Here is a 14827-nt window from a genome sequence, read left to right as displayed (position 1 = left end):
CAAGGGCTTCCAAGAGCTACCAAGAGAGCGAACTGACCTTGGGGACTCTGTTTTATACCCCAAGGGGTTTCGCGCCCTTCTGGGCAGACCCCGGACTTCGTCCCAATTAATTGGACCATGTCCCAATCGTTCGTGTTGATTTTCTCCAATACCGGGGTTGTTCCCTGATCATTGAGCGGGCCCTATGCAACCGTTGGCCTGCCTTTGTTTTAGCTCCCACTGGCACCGGGGAGTCTGTCCTGGTCTCGATTGTTTCAATGTTTCTTTTTGTCCCCGGAGATAGCTCATTACTATGCTAATAGCTATTGGTTTCAGTTCTGTCTGGGTTTTGCAAGTCTTAATACACAGGAAACCTTGCACCTGTTTGTTTTCTCTAGTGCTGTCCATTTTTCCCTGCACTCTTTGCGAGTGTCCATTTTGGAATCGGGACGTGTCCACCCCAGGTGGCTACACTACCACACTGAAGAAACATCTCCGTTAAATTATGGCCCTATTTCTAATCATTGAATCAAAGAATTTAGAGTGCAGGAGGCCATTCGGCCCATCTAATCTGTACCGGCCCTTGGAAAGAGCACCCTACCAACGCCCAGACCACCCCATCCCTGAAAACCCATCTACCCGTTTTTTGGACACTAAGGGCAATTTAACATCGTCAATCCACCTAATATCCATATCCACCCCATATCCACCATTTCAATGAGTAATTTATGTGTCAAGGGCCTTTTCTCAGCTGTGCAGGTTTAACACTCCATAATTATCCCTAAGAGTCAAATGAAAAGCATGTGGAACTCCGAGCTCAATGAACAGAGGGTGCTGACAGAACCTGTGAACTTTCACGACAGCAAAACTGGCGCTGAACCGGAATTGAATCAGCAACTGTGGAGGGGCTAGCACCAACACCACATGGAACACAATCGACTGCAATAAAAATGGTGCAGGAATCGCTGGGTCCGTGTTTGACATTTGGGAGGCTGACAGGCTGCAGCCGCATATACACATTACAATCCCCTCACACACTCATCCCAGCCAACAAAATGGAGTCTGTCCATTCAGCTGATGGGTTGGCTGGGGCCAGAGGGCACCTAGGTGGTGGCCTGGGGGGACACCTATACGACCGGTGGCCCTAAGTTCAAAGTGGGCTATTAGCAGCATGTGCAAGCATGGCTCCCTTGCCAGCTGCAGCAATGGTGTTCCGTACTCGTCCACCCCGACCCCACAGCCCACCTCCTCTGCTACTCCCCCCGGCCCTGGCAGAAGCCCTTCAGTAAAGTCAGTAAACTATGGCAATGTTGGACACTAACCGTATTCTCTCTATCTCCCTCAGCAGCCATGATGCCCGTTTCACGACTTTTAAAATCACAAGGAAACTCGGCCCATCAGAGGTGGAGCATCGCAGAGGCCCCGGAGATACTGGGTCGGGCCCACTAATGACATGCAAATGCTGTTTCCTGTATGTTCATTCCAGACCGCATTGACACTGCTGTCAAGGCGACGGAGAACTGCGATTTGGCATCAAATTGGCACCCAACGCAGTTTTAGCGTCGGAACCTATTCTCCACCCAAATCGTGTTTCGATTTTCCCTGGAACACCCCCCACCCCCAATCAGTAAATGTTCACGCCACTCCTCCCAGCCCCCACGCAGGCATGAGAGTGACTTGGCCCCACCCCGGCACCAGTACTAGCCCCTCAATAGTAGCGGAATCAGTCCAGGTGCAGCGCCGGTTTATCTGTCATAGAAGTCCACGGGTTCTGCGTTGGCGTCAACACAGAAACAGATCATCCCGTCCCTTATCTTTGTAGGAATGACATACGTGGCGGATGTACATAGACATTTAATTAATTTGATGGACATTAGTAAATTTTAAGTAATGACCAATGCTTGGATACAAATTATGTTCTTTTTAAAAAAAATAATTTTTACTGTTTTTTTTGAGAAATATATATCAACAAAACAATAATAACAATAACAGTAATAATAATAAACACCCCCCGGCACCCGTAACAACGCATATAACAAACCCCCCCCCCCACCCCCCCCCCCCAACCCCAATAAACAACAGAATAAATTAACAATAAGCAAATTAACTTAAACACCCACCCCCCTTTCCGCCCCTCCCCCCGGGATGCTGCTGCTGCTGACCTAGTACCTTATCGTTGAGCCAGAAAGTCGAGGAAAGGCTGCCACCTCCTAAAGAACCCTTGTACCGACCCCCTCAGGGCGAACTTAACCCTCTCCAACTTAATGAATCCCGCCATGTCATTAATCCAGGTCTCCACACTCGGAGGTCTCGCATCTTTCCACTGCAGCAAGATCCTCCGCCGGGCTACTAGGGACGCAAAGGCCAAGACATCGGCCTCTTTCGCCTCCTGCACTCCCGGCTCCACCCCAACCCCAAATATCGCGAGTCCCCAGCCTGGCTTGACCCTGGATCCCACCACCCTCGACACCGTCCCCGCCACCCCCTTCCAGAACTCCTCCAGTGCCGGGCATGCCCAGAACATATGGGCATGGTTCGCTGGACTCCCCGAACACCCGACGCACCTGTCTTCGCCCCCAAAGAACCTACTCATCCTAGATCCGGACATGTGGGCCCGGTGCAGCACCTTGAACTGGATGAGACTAAGCCTTGCACATGAAGAGGAGGAGTTCACCCTCTCCAGGGCGTCCGCCCATGTCCCCTCCTCAATCTGCTCCCCCAGCTCCACCTCCCACTTAGCCTTCAGCTCCTCTACTGACGCCTCCCCCAACTCCTGCATTACCTGGTAGATGTCAGACACATTCCCATCCCCGACCCACACCCCCGAAAGCACCCTATCCCTTACCCCCCGCGGGGGCAGCAAAGGGAACCCCTCCACCTGTCGCCTAGCAAACGCCTTGACCTGAAGGTACCTGAACATATTCCCCGGGGGGAGCTCAAGCTTCTCCTCCAGTTCACCAAGGCTCGCGAACCTCCAGTCAATAAACAGGTCTCCCAACTTCCTGATGCCCGCCCTGTGCCACCCCAGGAACCCGCCATCCATGTTCCCTGGGACAAACCGGTAGTTCCCCTGCAGCGGGGCCTCCACCGACCCCCCACTTCCCCCCGTGTCGCCTCCACTGCCCCCAAATCTTGAGGGTGGCCGCCACCACCGGACTCGTGGTGTACCTCGTTGGAGGGAGCGGCAACGGAGCCGTTACCAGTGCCTTCAGGCTCGTGCCTCCACAGGACGCCATCTCCATCCTTTTCCATGCTGCCCCCTCCCCCTCCATTACCCACTTACGTACCATCGAGACACTAGCCACCCAATAGTACCCAGAGAGTTTGGGCAGCGCCAGCCCCCCTCTATCCCTGCCCCGCTCCAAAAAGACCCTCCTTACCCTCGGAGTCCCATGCGCCCAAACAAATCCCAGAATGCTCTGTTCACCCTCCTAAAAAAGGCCCTTGGAACGAAAATGGGGAAGCACTGAAACAAAAACAAAAACCTCGGGAGCACCGTCATTTTAACGGACTGTACTCTACCCGCCAACGACATGTCCCACCTTTTAAATTCCTCCTCCATCTGCTCCACCAACCTAGTAAAATTGAGCTTGTGCAGAGTCCCCCAGCTCCTAGCCACCTGAACCCCCAGGTACCTAAAACTCCTCACTGCCCTCTTTAGCGGGAGCCTACCAATCCCCTCCTCCTGATCTCCCGGGTGTACGACCACCAGCTCACTCTTGCCCAGGTTCAATTTATATCCCAAGAAACTCCCGAACTCAGCAAGAATCTCCATCACCTGCGGCATTCCCCCCACCGGGTCTGCTACATACAACAGCAAGTCGTCCGCATACAGCGACACTCGGTGCTCCTCCCCACCTCGCACCAAACCCCTCCACCCCCTCGACTCCCTGAGAGCCATGGCAAGAGGCTCTATTGCCAGCGCAAAAAGCAAGGGGGAAAGGGGGCACCCCTGCCTCGTCCCACGGTGGAGCCTGAAGTACTCGGACCTCCTCCCATTTGTCGCTACACTCGCCATCGGGGCCTCGTACAGCAACCTCACCCATTTAATAAACCCCACCCCAAACCCGAACCTCTCCAACACCTCCCACAAGTACCCCCACTCAACCCTGTCAAAGGCCTTCTCCGCATCCAGTGCCACCACAATCTCCGCCTCTCCTTCTGCTGCCGGCATCATTATCACATTTAGCAGCCATCGCACGTTAGTGTTCAGCTGCCTCCCCTTCACAAAACCCGTCTGATCTTCATGTATCACCCTCGGCACACAGTCCTCTATTCTAGTGACCAAGATCTTCGCCAGCAATTGGCGTCTACATTCAGCAGTGAAATCGGCCTGTATGAACCGCACTGGATCACGCTTCAGGATCAGGGAGATTAGTGCCTGAGACATCGTCGTGGGCAGAACACCCCCCCTCCCATGCCTCGTTAAAGGTCCTGACCAACAGGGGGCCCAGCAGGTCCGCATATTTCAAATAAAATTCAACTGGGAACCCATCCGGTCCCGGCGCCTTCCCCGACTGCATGTGGCCAATCCCACTGACCAGCTCCTCCAACTCGATCGGCGCCCCCAGTCCCTCCACCTGCTCCTCCTGCACCCTTGGAAATCGGAGCCTGTCCAAAAAATTCTCCATTCCCCCTCCCACCGCCGGCGGCTCCGACCGGTACAGTTCCCTATAGAAGTCCCTAATGACCTCATTGACCTCTGCCCCCTGCCGCACCACATTCCCATCTCTATCCTTCACTCCACCAATCTCTCTAGCCGCGTCCCACTTACGCAGCTGGTGCGCCAGCATCCTGCTCGCCTTCTCTCCATACTCATAGACCGCTCCCTGCGCCTTCCTCCCTGTGTGTGGTCAATAAATCAAACTTGGCCTGCACGCTACGCCGTTCCTCCAGCAATCCCTCCTCCGGGGCCTCCGCGTACCTCCTATCCACACTCAACAGCTCCCCCACCAATCTCTCCCTCTCCCTCCTCTCCCCCCTCTCCCTATGTGCTCGGATGGAGATCAGCTCCCCCCTAATCACTGCCTTCAGAGCCTCCCACACCATCCCCACCTGGACCTCCCCAGTATCACTGACCTCGAGGTACCTCACAATACATCCCCGAACACTCCTACACACCTCCTCATCAGCCAACAACCCCACGTCCAGACGCCAAAGCGGGCGCTGGTCCCGCGCCTCCCCCATCTCCAGATCCACCCGATGCGGAGCATGGTCCGAAATCGGGATAGCCGAATATTCGGCCTCCTCCACCCTCGGGACCAGTCCCCTGCTCAAAACAAAGAAATCAATGCGGGAATAAACCCTGTGCACATGGGAGAAAAAGGAGTACTCCTGAGCCCTCGGTCTCCTAAACCTCCAGGGGTCCACTCCTCCCATCTGGTCCATAAACCCCAATACCTTGGCCGCCGCTGGCCTCCTGCCTGTCCTTGAACTAGAACGATCCAGTAGGGGATCCAGCACCGCATTGAAGTCCCCCCCCATGATCAAGCCCCCCACCTCCAGGCCAGGAATACTGCCCAACATACGTCTCACGAAACCAGCATCATCCCAATTTGGGGCGTACACATTAACCAACACCACCCTCTCCCCTTGTAGCTTACCGCTCACCATCACATATCTGCCGCCACTATCAGCCACAACCTCAGACGCCTCAAACGCCACCCTCTTCCCCACCAGGATCGCCACCCCCCGGTTCTTCGAGTCGAGCCCGGAGTGGAAAACCTGCCCCACCCACCCCTTCCTCAGACGGACCTGGTCCGCCACCTTCAGGTGGGTCTCCTGGAGCATGGCCACGTCCACCTCCTCACGTTCCACGTAATCAGCCGGATCAGGGGGCACCCCACCCCCCTCGACTAGCCATAACCCATCGACTGCTCGCCCCGCCATCACCGCTTCGGCAAAAGCCCGCGCTTTCACACTGCCCCACCCCACCAATGCAGCTCCCAAACCGCAGTCCCAACCCAACCACCAACTCCGTACAAACAAAGACACAGATCAACCACAAACCCCAGTACCCCCCTTAGAACACAGAACCATAACCCACATCGTCCGAAAACGAGAGAAAAAACAAACAGAATAACCCTCTACAGCATAAACAATGATACATGAATAGAATAGAAAAACTCCCACAGCCCCCAATCTCTAGTTCGAGTCCAGCTTTTCAGCCTGCACAAAGGCCCACGCTTCCTCCGGGGACTCAAAGTAGTGATGCCGGTCCTTGTAGGTGACCCACAGGCGCGCAGGAGGCAACATGCCGAACTTCACCTGCTTTCCATGTAGCACCGCCTTCGTCTGGTTAAACCCGGCTCTCCGCTTGGTCACCTCCGCACTCCAGTCCTGGTAGATACGCACTACCAAATTCTCCCACTTACTACTCCTCACCTTCTTGGCCCATCGGAGAACACACTCCCGGTCACTGAACCGATGGAACCGCACCAGCACCGCCCGCGGGGGTTCATTCGCCTTAGGCCGCCTGGCCAGCACTCTATGGGCCCCCTCCAGCTCCAGGGGCAGATGGAAGGATTCTGCCCCCACCAGCGAGTTCAACATCATGGCCACATAGGCCGGCAAGTCCGACCCCTCCAGCCCCTCCTCGAGGCCCAGAATCCGCAGGTTCTTCCTCCGTGACCGAAGCTCCATCTCCTCGAACCGATCTTGCCACTTTTTATGAAGTGCCTCGTGTATCTCCACCTTCCCCACGAGGGCCAAAACCGCCTCCTCGCGCTCAGAGGCCTGCTGCTGCAACTCGAGTATCGCTGCACCCTGGGTTGTCTGGGTCTCCAGCAGCTTACTAGTCGTCACCTTCAGGGATTCCAACAACTCCCCTTTCAGCTCCGTGAAATAGCGCAGAAGGGCTGCCTGCTGCTCCTCAGCCCACTGCCTCCACTCCTCAGGGGCTCCACCGGCCGCCATTTTGTCCACCATCCCCCGCTTTTCCAGGGGAGCTGCTGCCGTTTTTCTCCTCGCCCCACTTCAAGTCCGAACCATAAATCCCAGGGGGTTTTGCTCCAGACCCCTTTATCCACCGGGAATCGTCGAATCAGCGCCGTTTGGGGCCCTTAAAAGAGCTCACAAGTCCTTTCAAAGCGAGAGCTGCCGAACGTGCGGCTTAGCTCCACATAGCCGCAACCGGAAGTCCACAAATCATGTTCTCAGTGACAGACAGTTGTTTGAATGAATCAGAAAGCCTCAGCTCAGAATTAGAACCAATAAGAGTAAATAAAGGGTGAGACCACAGATATGGATTCTCTTAAAAGTAAGACTTTGAGGAGTTTACGAATTCCTACTTTCTGCTTTTATGTTTAATACTTTTCGCTATGTTCTGACTAGTTTATGTTTTATTTGATCTAAGTTCTGATCAGTTCTTATGCTAATGTTTTTAACTGAATATTTAGTAATAAAGTGTGTTTTGGACACCTCCATCAACTGGAGGGTGCCTCGGTGTGGGCAGTGATCTGCAACAACCCTAGGTGACAACCATAGGTTTGCGCTAGCGGAGCTGGATGCGAGGTTTCGGCAGGCAGGGGTTGAGCAATTTGGTGATCTGTTTATGGAGGACAAAGATTGAGGAACTGGAGGTAAAGAGCAAGTTGCATGAGGGGAACGACTTTAGATACCTGCAGGTCCGAGCCTTTTTAAGGAGAGGTGTCATCCTTTCCTGCGCTGCCACCCCTCGGGTTGCATGACAAGATGCTGTTGAGGGACGCGATAGGGATGGGGAAGGTGACCGATGTCTAGGAGTTGATGGATTGGGAGGAAGCCCTGGTGGGGGACATAAAGCGCAAGTGGGAGGAGGAGCTGAGAGGGGAGGTGGAGGCCGAGACGTGGGCTATCAGGGATTCGCAGACGTGATGTCCAAGGTGCTGGGTGTGGAAGTACTCCCGAGTCCAGAGGTGGTGATATTCAGGGTGTCAGAAGACCCGAGAGTTCAGGCGCTGAGAGATGCCAATGTTTTGGCCTTTGCCTCTCTAATAGCACGGAGATGGATTTTGCTTGGTGGGCAGCACTCGGAGCCGCCAAAAGCGGGGGTGTGGGCGAGCGACCTGGCAGAATTCAAGAGGCTGGAAAAGGTTAAGTTTATCTTGAGGGGATAGGTGGAGGAGTTCACCTGGAGGTGAAAACCATTTATTGATTTCTTTAGTTTGAGGGGTTAGCAGGATGTGGAAAGGGGCACAAATGGGGAAAGCAGGATGTGAGAAGGGGATGGTATTCGAGGAGCGGCGCGGGGGGGGGGGGGGGGAGTGGTTATTGGTTATTTATAAAGTAGTTTGATTGATTTAACTTCTTTTTTTGGTTTATATGAAAATGCCCTTGAATAAAATATATATTTTTTAAAATCCTGTTTCTCTCTGCAGATAATGCCTGACCTGCTGTGCTTTAAGCAATTTATGCTTTCATCCCACAATGGAAGGTATTATCCATGAACTATGCACACTTTAGTTTCTAAGGAGTAATGTCCATTTTGAAGCATGCTGGTTAATATTGTACACAGCATGTGTGGTATTACTAGTGCATCAGTATAGTTTTTGTCATTTTTGTCCCCAAGCCTAATCATGTATTCCAATATTTTATGCATTTTTCATTTTTTTCTGCACAATAGTCATAGCATTGAAAATTATCAATACAGAAGCACAGGACCTTCATATGCTGATACACGGGTCATTAAAAGGTGCAAGTGCATATAAAACTGTAGAGAAGGAAAACAGAATTCTTGGTTCTCTATTTTAACACCAGCAATTTTGTTGAATTAGTACAATTTGTTTAGTCCATTTTTGCGAATCTCTTTCCTATAAAAATAAAAAAGTTGCACTTCCTGGATGAAGCTTTTCAATTATGAAGTTACGCTTGAGAACTTCGATTTTTCACCTGAGCAAAGAAGTTTTAAAGTATAAACTGATAAATCTTCAAGGTTGTGAAGGATTAAAATAGTGATACACAGTGAAATTATCACGAGATACAAATTTAAGATAATCAAAGTAATTAAAGGGGAAAGGAAATGTCTCTTTACACTGGAGGTGGTTAGAATATAGAATTCTCTTTTATGAGCCATTGTTAAATCTGATTTTATACATTAGCCACCTGGAGTGAAATAATAAGGGATATGATGCGTAAGGAAAGTGGGACCAGGCTAGTGGTTTACATGCAGAGAAATACCAACATAGATTGCATGGGGGCCAAGTACAGCAAGTGCTGTAGGATTCCATGATGCAAAATGTTTTCTACGTCTCCTGCGCTAATTCTATTCATATTATTGCATTTGTTTTTAAAAATCTTCAGGCAATATGAAATGCTGGGCATATTTTTTTAAAAAACATTTCCTTTGCCGCTTGCCTTTGTAATTGCATAAGTGAGCTAAAACCTTCTGCAAACTGAAATGCCTCAACTACTAACATCACAATCTGTTTCTGTACAACACCCTCAAGCATTTTCTATGCACTTTTCTCAATTTCATTCATCTGATTTACTTTAGGGCACCATAGAATGTTTAATTCATCATTTGGCTATTTTGGATTATATTTATCAATCAGCAGAATAATGTATTGTGCAGCATTCCCAACTACTTTCTCAGCTTCTTTAATTTAGCTCGATAGAGAAATTTATAATGATGAAGGAAAGTAATATCCAGTTCCCCACTTGCTCCAGTAATAGTTCTCTATTGCTTAATTTTGTCCAGAAAATGGAGGTGTCTGGTCATAAACTAAGCTTTTAAGCCTTTTGTTTCCGAAAGAAGTGTTTTACTTCAAATATCACTGACCTGCTGATGATACCTTCAGTTGCCTCTTTGGAATTTGAATCTGCTGCGGTGTTAGCCCATGGAGTTCTAACTGTTTAGGAATCAAGTGTCTGTGAGCAATTTCAATCTTCTCCTCTTGAATATAACCTAGTATTTAAAGAATCAACCAATTAAAATAGTGCAAGTGGCTCAGATGGTAGGAATGAAATGTAGCGTAGATCTGTACAGAAAAATTAACTTCAATTCTTATTGCTTCTCCTATTTACTTCATAGAATTCCAGTTTGCATTGCTCCTTTGTGAAATGCAAACGTTATTCCGTACTAATTTTGTAGTATAATACTCCTAACATGGTTTAGACAGTTTTTAAAATATGAGAAGAGCTGTTCCCTAAGGAAACATTGTTTGATGAGATAGCTCAGGATCTCTGATCTCTGATTAATTTCACAATGTTTGTTTACACAGGTCAAGCAGTTTCAAAGGTTTGTGGTTTTTGAAACTTTAAAAGAGCCTGGATGATTGACACTTTTATTTACTTGTACTTCAGACTTTTGTTTCAATAAGAGAAACCTCTCAAAGAACAACATTTCCCAGGTTTTTTTTTAATACATTCAACATTACACTATAGGGTTCATTCTGTATAGTGGGACAATTGGGATAGAAGTGCCAGAGCTGGTATACAGGACATGAGGGAGACTTTTGAATTTACTTTTCAAGAAGGTCCACTCATGTAGACTAAGATTCACCACTCCTCTAAGGGGCCATGAACCAAGGCTCTTTCCCTAATCTTGCCCATCTCCATGAAAATTACAGAGGAGTTGAAGTGCTCCTTTTACGTTGTTAAAGTTTCACGTTTTAATTTGGCATAACCGCATGAGGCGATTGTCCCTTCCCCGGTCAGTGATGGGATGCATTTCATCTAAATATATTAACATGAATCATCAGGCCTATACACTGAAATTATATCGTCAAAAAAAAATCCATGGCGGCACGACAGCACAATGGCATGAAGCCCAACTGGTCTCCAAAGATGTATACCTTGCGGGCAGACCTCCAGGCGGGGGAGGGGGGGGGGGGGGGTGCTCAGGTGAATGCAGTGCACAGGGGAGAGGGTCATACTCAGGTAGTACCCTGGCACCCCATGGCACTACCTGGGTACCTGGGCAACCCAGCCCCAGAAGTGCCTGGGCAGTGCCAAGAGGTACCCAGAGTGCCCGGGGCTTCGCGTTTTATGACGGTGTGAACAGGCCGCTCCAATGTCTAATTCTGGCCCCTACAGGGGGCCAGCACGGTGCTGGAGCGGTTCGCGCCACTCCAGCTGCAGATCCCGGCGCGAACTGGGCGCCGCGGAATCCCGCATGCGCAGTTGCGCCAATGAGGACATGCGCAGTAGCGCTGGCGCCAACGCGTGCATGCTCAGTGGCCCCCTTCCAACGGGTCGGCCCCGACGCAACATGGCGCAGGACTACAGGGGCCGGCGCGTAGGAAAAGAGGCTCCCAGCCACAGAGGCCGGCCCGCCGATCGGTGAGTCCCGATCGCGGGCCAAGCCACATCGGAGGCTCCCCCCAGGGTGGACCCCCCCTCCCCCCCACAGGCCGCAACCCGACCCTTACACGCTGAGGTCCCGCCGGCCCAGAGCAGGTTAGAACGGCGCCGGCGGGATTCGGTTCCTTTCCTCTCTCCAGGCCGGAGAATCGGCGGGCCAGCCGTGTGGAGCGGCCCGTGACCGGTGCCGCGCCAATGCGTGCCGGTGTCGGGGCTGCATGGCCCGTTCGCGGGGATTCTCCGGCCCGGCGCGGGGCTGGGAGTATGCCGCCCGTGGTGTCTGAAAGTGATCATTCATTTAAAAAGTTGTTAACTCATGCTTCAAAACTTTGAACACGTTAGGGATTGTTTACCTGCCACCTGGATGAGTTCCATTCTATCGAGCAAGGCTGGGGGAATGGTAGCAGTAGTGTTGGCTGTGGCTATGAAAAGCACTTGGGACAGGTCAAAGGAGACATTTAGGTAGTGGTCAGTGAAACTATGATTCTGTTCAGGATCCAAGACCTGATGATAAATAAGGTAAATAAATAATAAATATAACACTTTACAGGGCATTGGAAGAATAAAATGTTGACAACTGCTTTAAAACAAGCATTTCACATTTAAAAAATCCTAACCATATTGTTAGCTTCCACAACTTGTTCCACTTCTAAATGTTCACCATTGCTGACAGACTTCATTCTCAAGCAAGGAGGAGGAAAAAATTGTTCAACAGATCCCCACAAAAGAAGTACTATACGACACCCATGTGATTTCTTGCTGGAGAGTCGGGTAATTCTCGGAAGGCCGCTGCATTCAAACTAATTCATACAAATAAGGGTTAATGATATTCTTGCCATCTTTGGGTGAGTTCCAGAACTCACTATCGGGAGCAGGCCGGGTGAACTACAAAATGGTTTGCAATAAGCACAAATCTAGATTTTGGCTATTCCCGCTATTCACCCGCTGCCCCGATCCACATCGGTCGCAAAGGTGCGGTGAAATTGTGCCCTCCAATGGGCCGAGTTCCGACGGCACAATTGTGCTTTAAAAAATCTTGAACCTGGCGTGGTGGCTGCTGAGAGAGCGAGAGGTAGGACACGGAGAAGAGCAACAGCGGGCTGCCGGCCCGGACCCTGGCCGTGCTGGCTGGTACCAGAGCCGGGCAGGGGGTGGGAGAACAGGTCAAACGGCCGGGAGGACACCTCCCACGGGACTGGGGCGGTGTGGTGCCCAGGAACCAACCACCATTTCAGCGGTCATCTTGCTGCATACCCACTGACCACCCACCTCGGGCCCTGGTTCAGCACAGTGGCACATTTCAATGTAGACCGAGTCCACCAGGGTGCCCAGGCAGCGGGGTTCACCTCCATTGCCGGGCAATCGACAGGATACATGTCGCACTACAAGCACCTGCGGATAACAGGTCGCTCTACACAAACCGAAAGGGGTACCACTCAATGAACATTCAGCTTGTCTTTGACCATCAGCTGCATCATACATGTCTGCGCCTGATACCTGGGCAGTGTGCACGATGTCTTCATCCTGGCACACTCGACGATCCCCGACACGTTCGCAGGACTTATGCGACGAGGAGGATGTGGAGGAGGGCGAGAATAGGCAGGACATGGGGCCCAGGCAGGCACGTGAGGCCACACAATGTATGCCAGGGCCAATGCACACGTGACGCTCTGATCGCCTCCAGGTTCACTGACTAATTGGAAGAGGGCTGGCCAGGGGCGCACGTCTTCTGGACCGCAGCTCGGGTGACGCAGGTGATGTAGGGCCGCCCTGTTGCCTGCTGCCCATCTGATACGCCTGGGTCAGGAGGGGGGAGGGGAAAGAGTCCGAGGTGCTGCGGTGTTCTGGCATCTCCCCTGCGGGAGTCACTGCCACGGGCCCCATCACCTCCTCCTCCCTGCATCTCCCTCTCTCTCCTGGCAGCCACCTTCCTGAGCCAGGGTACATGGTCATCCCCCGCTCCTCCACAGCATCCAGTAGGGTCTCCAGATCTGCGTCCGTGATGGCTGGGATGGTGTGTGTGGGAGTAGAATCGTTTATGTACGGCTGCGGCTTGTCAGCCTCCTGAGTGTCAATCACCGACCCGGCGAATCCCGCACGGTTTTTCATCAGGATTGTTTGTGTTCCACATGGCGCCGGTGCAGGTGTGGCCGTGATTTTTCTGGCGTGAAAGTCCATGGATTATCCGTTGGCATTAACACTTAGGGCTGGGTTCTCATATCACCAACGCCAAAATCGCAGACAATCCACTTTTACGCTGGAATTTTCTGATGCACCGCCCCCTCAAAAACACGCCGTTGGGACGGCCTCAGGACTTCACCTGAGGCCCACCCCCGATAAGCCGAGTCCCCATAGGCGTGGGACACGTGTCCGTACAACTTTCAGGGACCTCGCAGGCGGCTGCAGACCGTGTCCAGCGCCATCACAGTTGGGGAGGCATTCCGCTGGCAGGGGGGCTTCAGCGGGCGCTGGAGGAACAGGTGGTCTGGGGGGGTTACAGGTGGGACGGTTTTGACAGGCCGGTTCCGCTCGTGGCCAGCATCATGCTGTACGGCGCGGCCGCCGCAGGCCGTCACGGTGCACACGTGCAGCCATGGACCCGCCCATCCATAAGAACTAGGAGCAGGAGTAGGCCGTCTGGCCCCTCGAGCCTGCTCCGTCATTCAATGAAATCATGGCAGATCTTTTGTGGACTCAGCTCCACTTTCCGGCCCGAACATCATAACCCTTAAGGCCTTTATTCTTCAAATAATTTATTCTTCAACTGCTTCACTGGGCAAAGAATTCCATAGATTCACAACCCTTCGGGTGAAGAAGTTCCTCCTGAACTCAGTCCTAATTCTACTTCCCCTTATTTTGAGGCTATGCCCCCCCAGTTCTGCTTTCACCCGCCAGTGGAAACCAGCTGCCCGCATCTATCCTATCTATTCCCTTCATAATTTTATACGTTTCTATAAGATCCCCCTCATCCATCTAAATTCCAGTGAGTACAGTCCCACTCTACTCAACCTCTTCTCGTAATCCAACCCCGTCAGCTATGGGATTAACCTAGTGAATCTCTTCTGCACACCCTTTAGTTCCAGTTTGTCCTTTCTCAGGTAAGGAGACCAAAACTGAACACAATACTCCAGGTGTGGCCTCACTAACACCTTATACAATTGCAGCATAACCTCCCTAGTCTTAAACTCCATCCCTCTAGCAATGAAGGACAAAATTCCATTCGCCGTCTTAATCACCTGTTGCACCTGTAAACCAACTTTGTGCGACTCATGCACTAGCACACCCAGGTCTCTCTGCACAGCAGCATGTTTTAATATTTTATCCTTTAAATAATAATCCCTTTTGCTTTTATTCCTACCAAACTGGATAACCTCACATTTGTCAACATTGTATTCCATCTGTCAGACCCTAGCCTATTCACTTAACCTATCCAAATCCCTCTGCAGACTTCCGGTATCCTCTGCACTTTTTGCTTTAATACTCATCTTAGTGTCATCTGCAAACTTGGACACATTGCTCTTGGTCCCCAACTCCAAATCACCTATGTAAATTGTGAACAATTGTGGGC

At 51.4% G+C, this 14827-nt stretch overlaps 1 protein-coding gene across 1 annotated transcript in view; it reads right to left on the bottom strand.

The window, feature by feature from the left end:
- Positions 1–14827, bottom strand: part of LOC119971298 (lon protease homolog 2, peroxisomal-like) — a 166377-nt gene that overhangs the window by 86121 nt on the left and 65429 nt on the right. The window contains 3 exon segments of the mRNA XM_038806660.1: positions 9737–9767; positions 9770–9862; positions 11613–11763. Of these exon segments, the coding sequence (XP_038662588.1) occupies positions 9737–9767; positions 9770–9862; positions 11613–11763 (275 nt within the window).

This window comes from Scyliorhinus canicula, chromosome 9, assembly GCF_902713615.1.
Source record: "Scyliorhinus canicula chromosome 9, sScyCan1.1, whole genome shotgun sequence".
NCBI lineage: Eukaryota > Metazoa > Chordata > Chondrichthyes > Carcharhiniformes > Scyliorhinidae > Scyliorhinus > Scyliorhinus canicula.
Note: the sequence above shows the minus strand (reverse complement) of the source record. Positions and strands in the feature narration are given on the sequence as shown.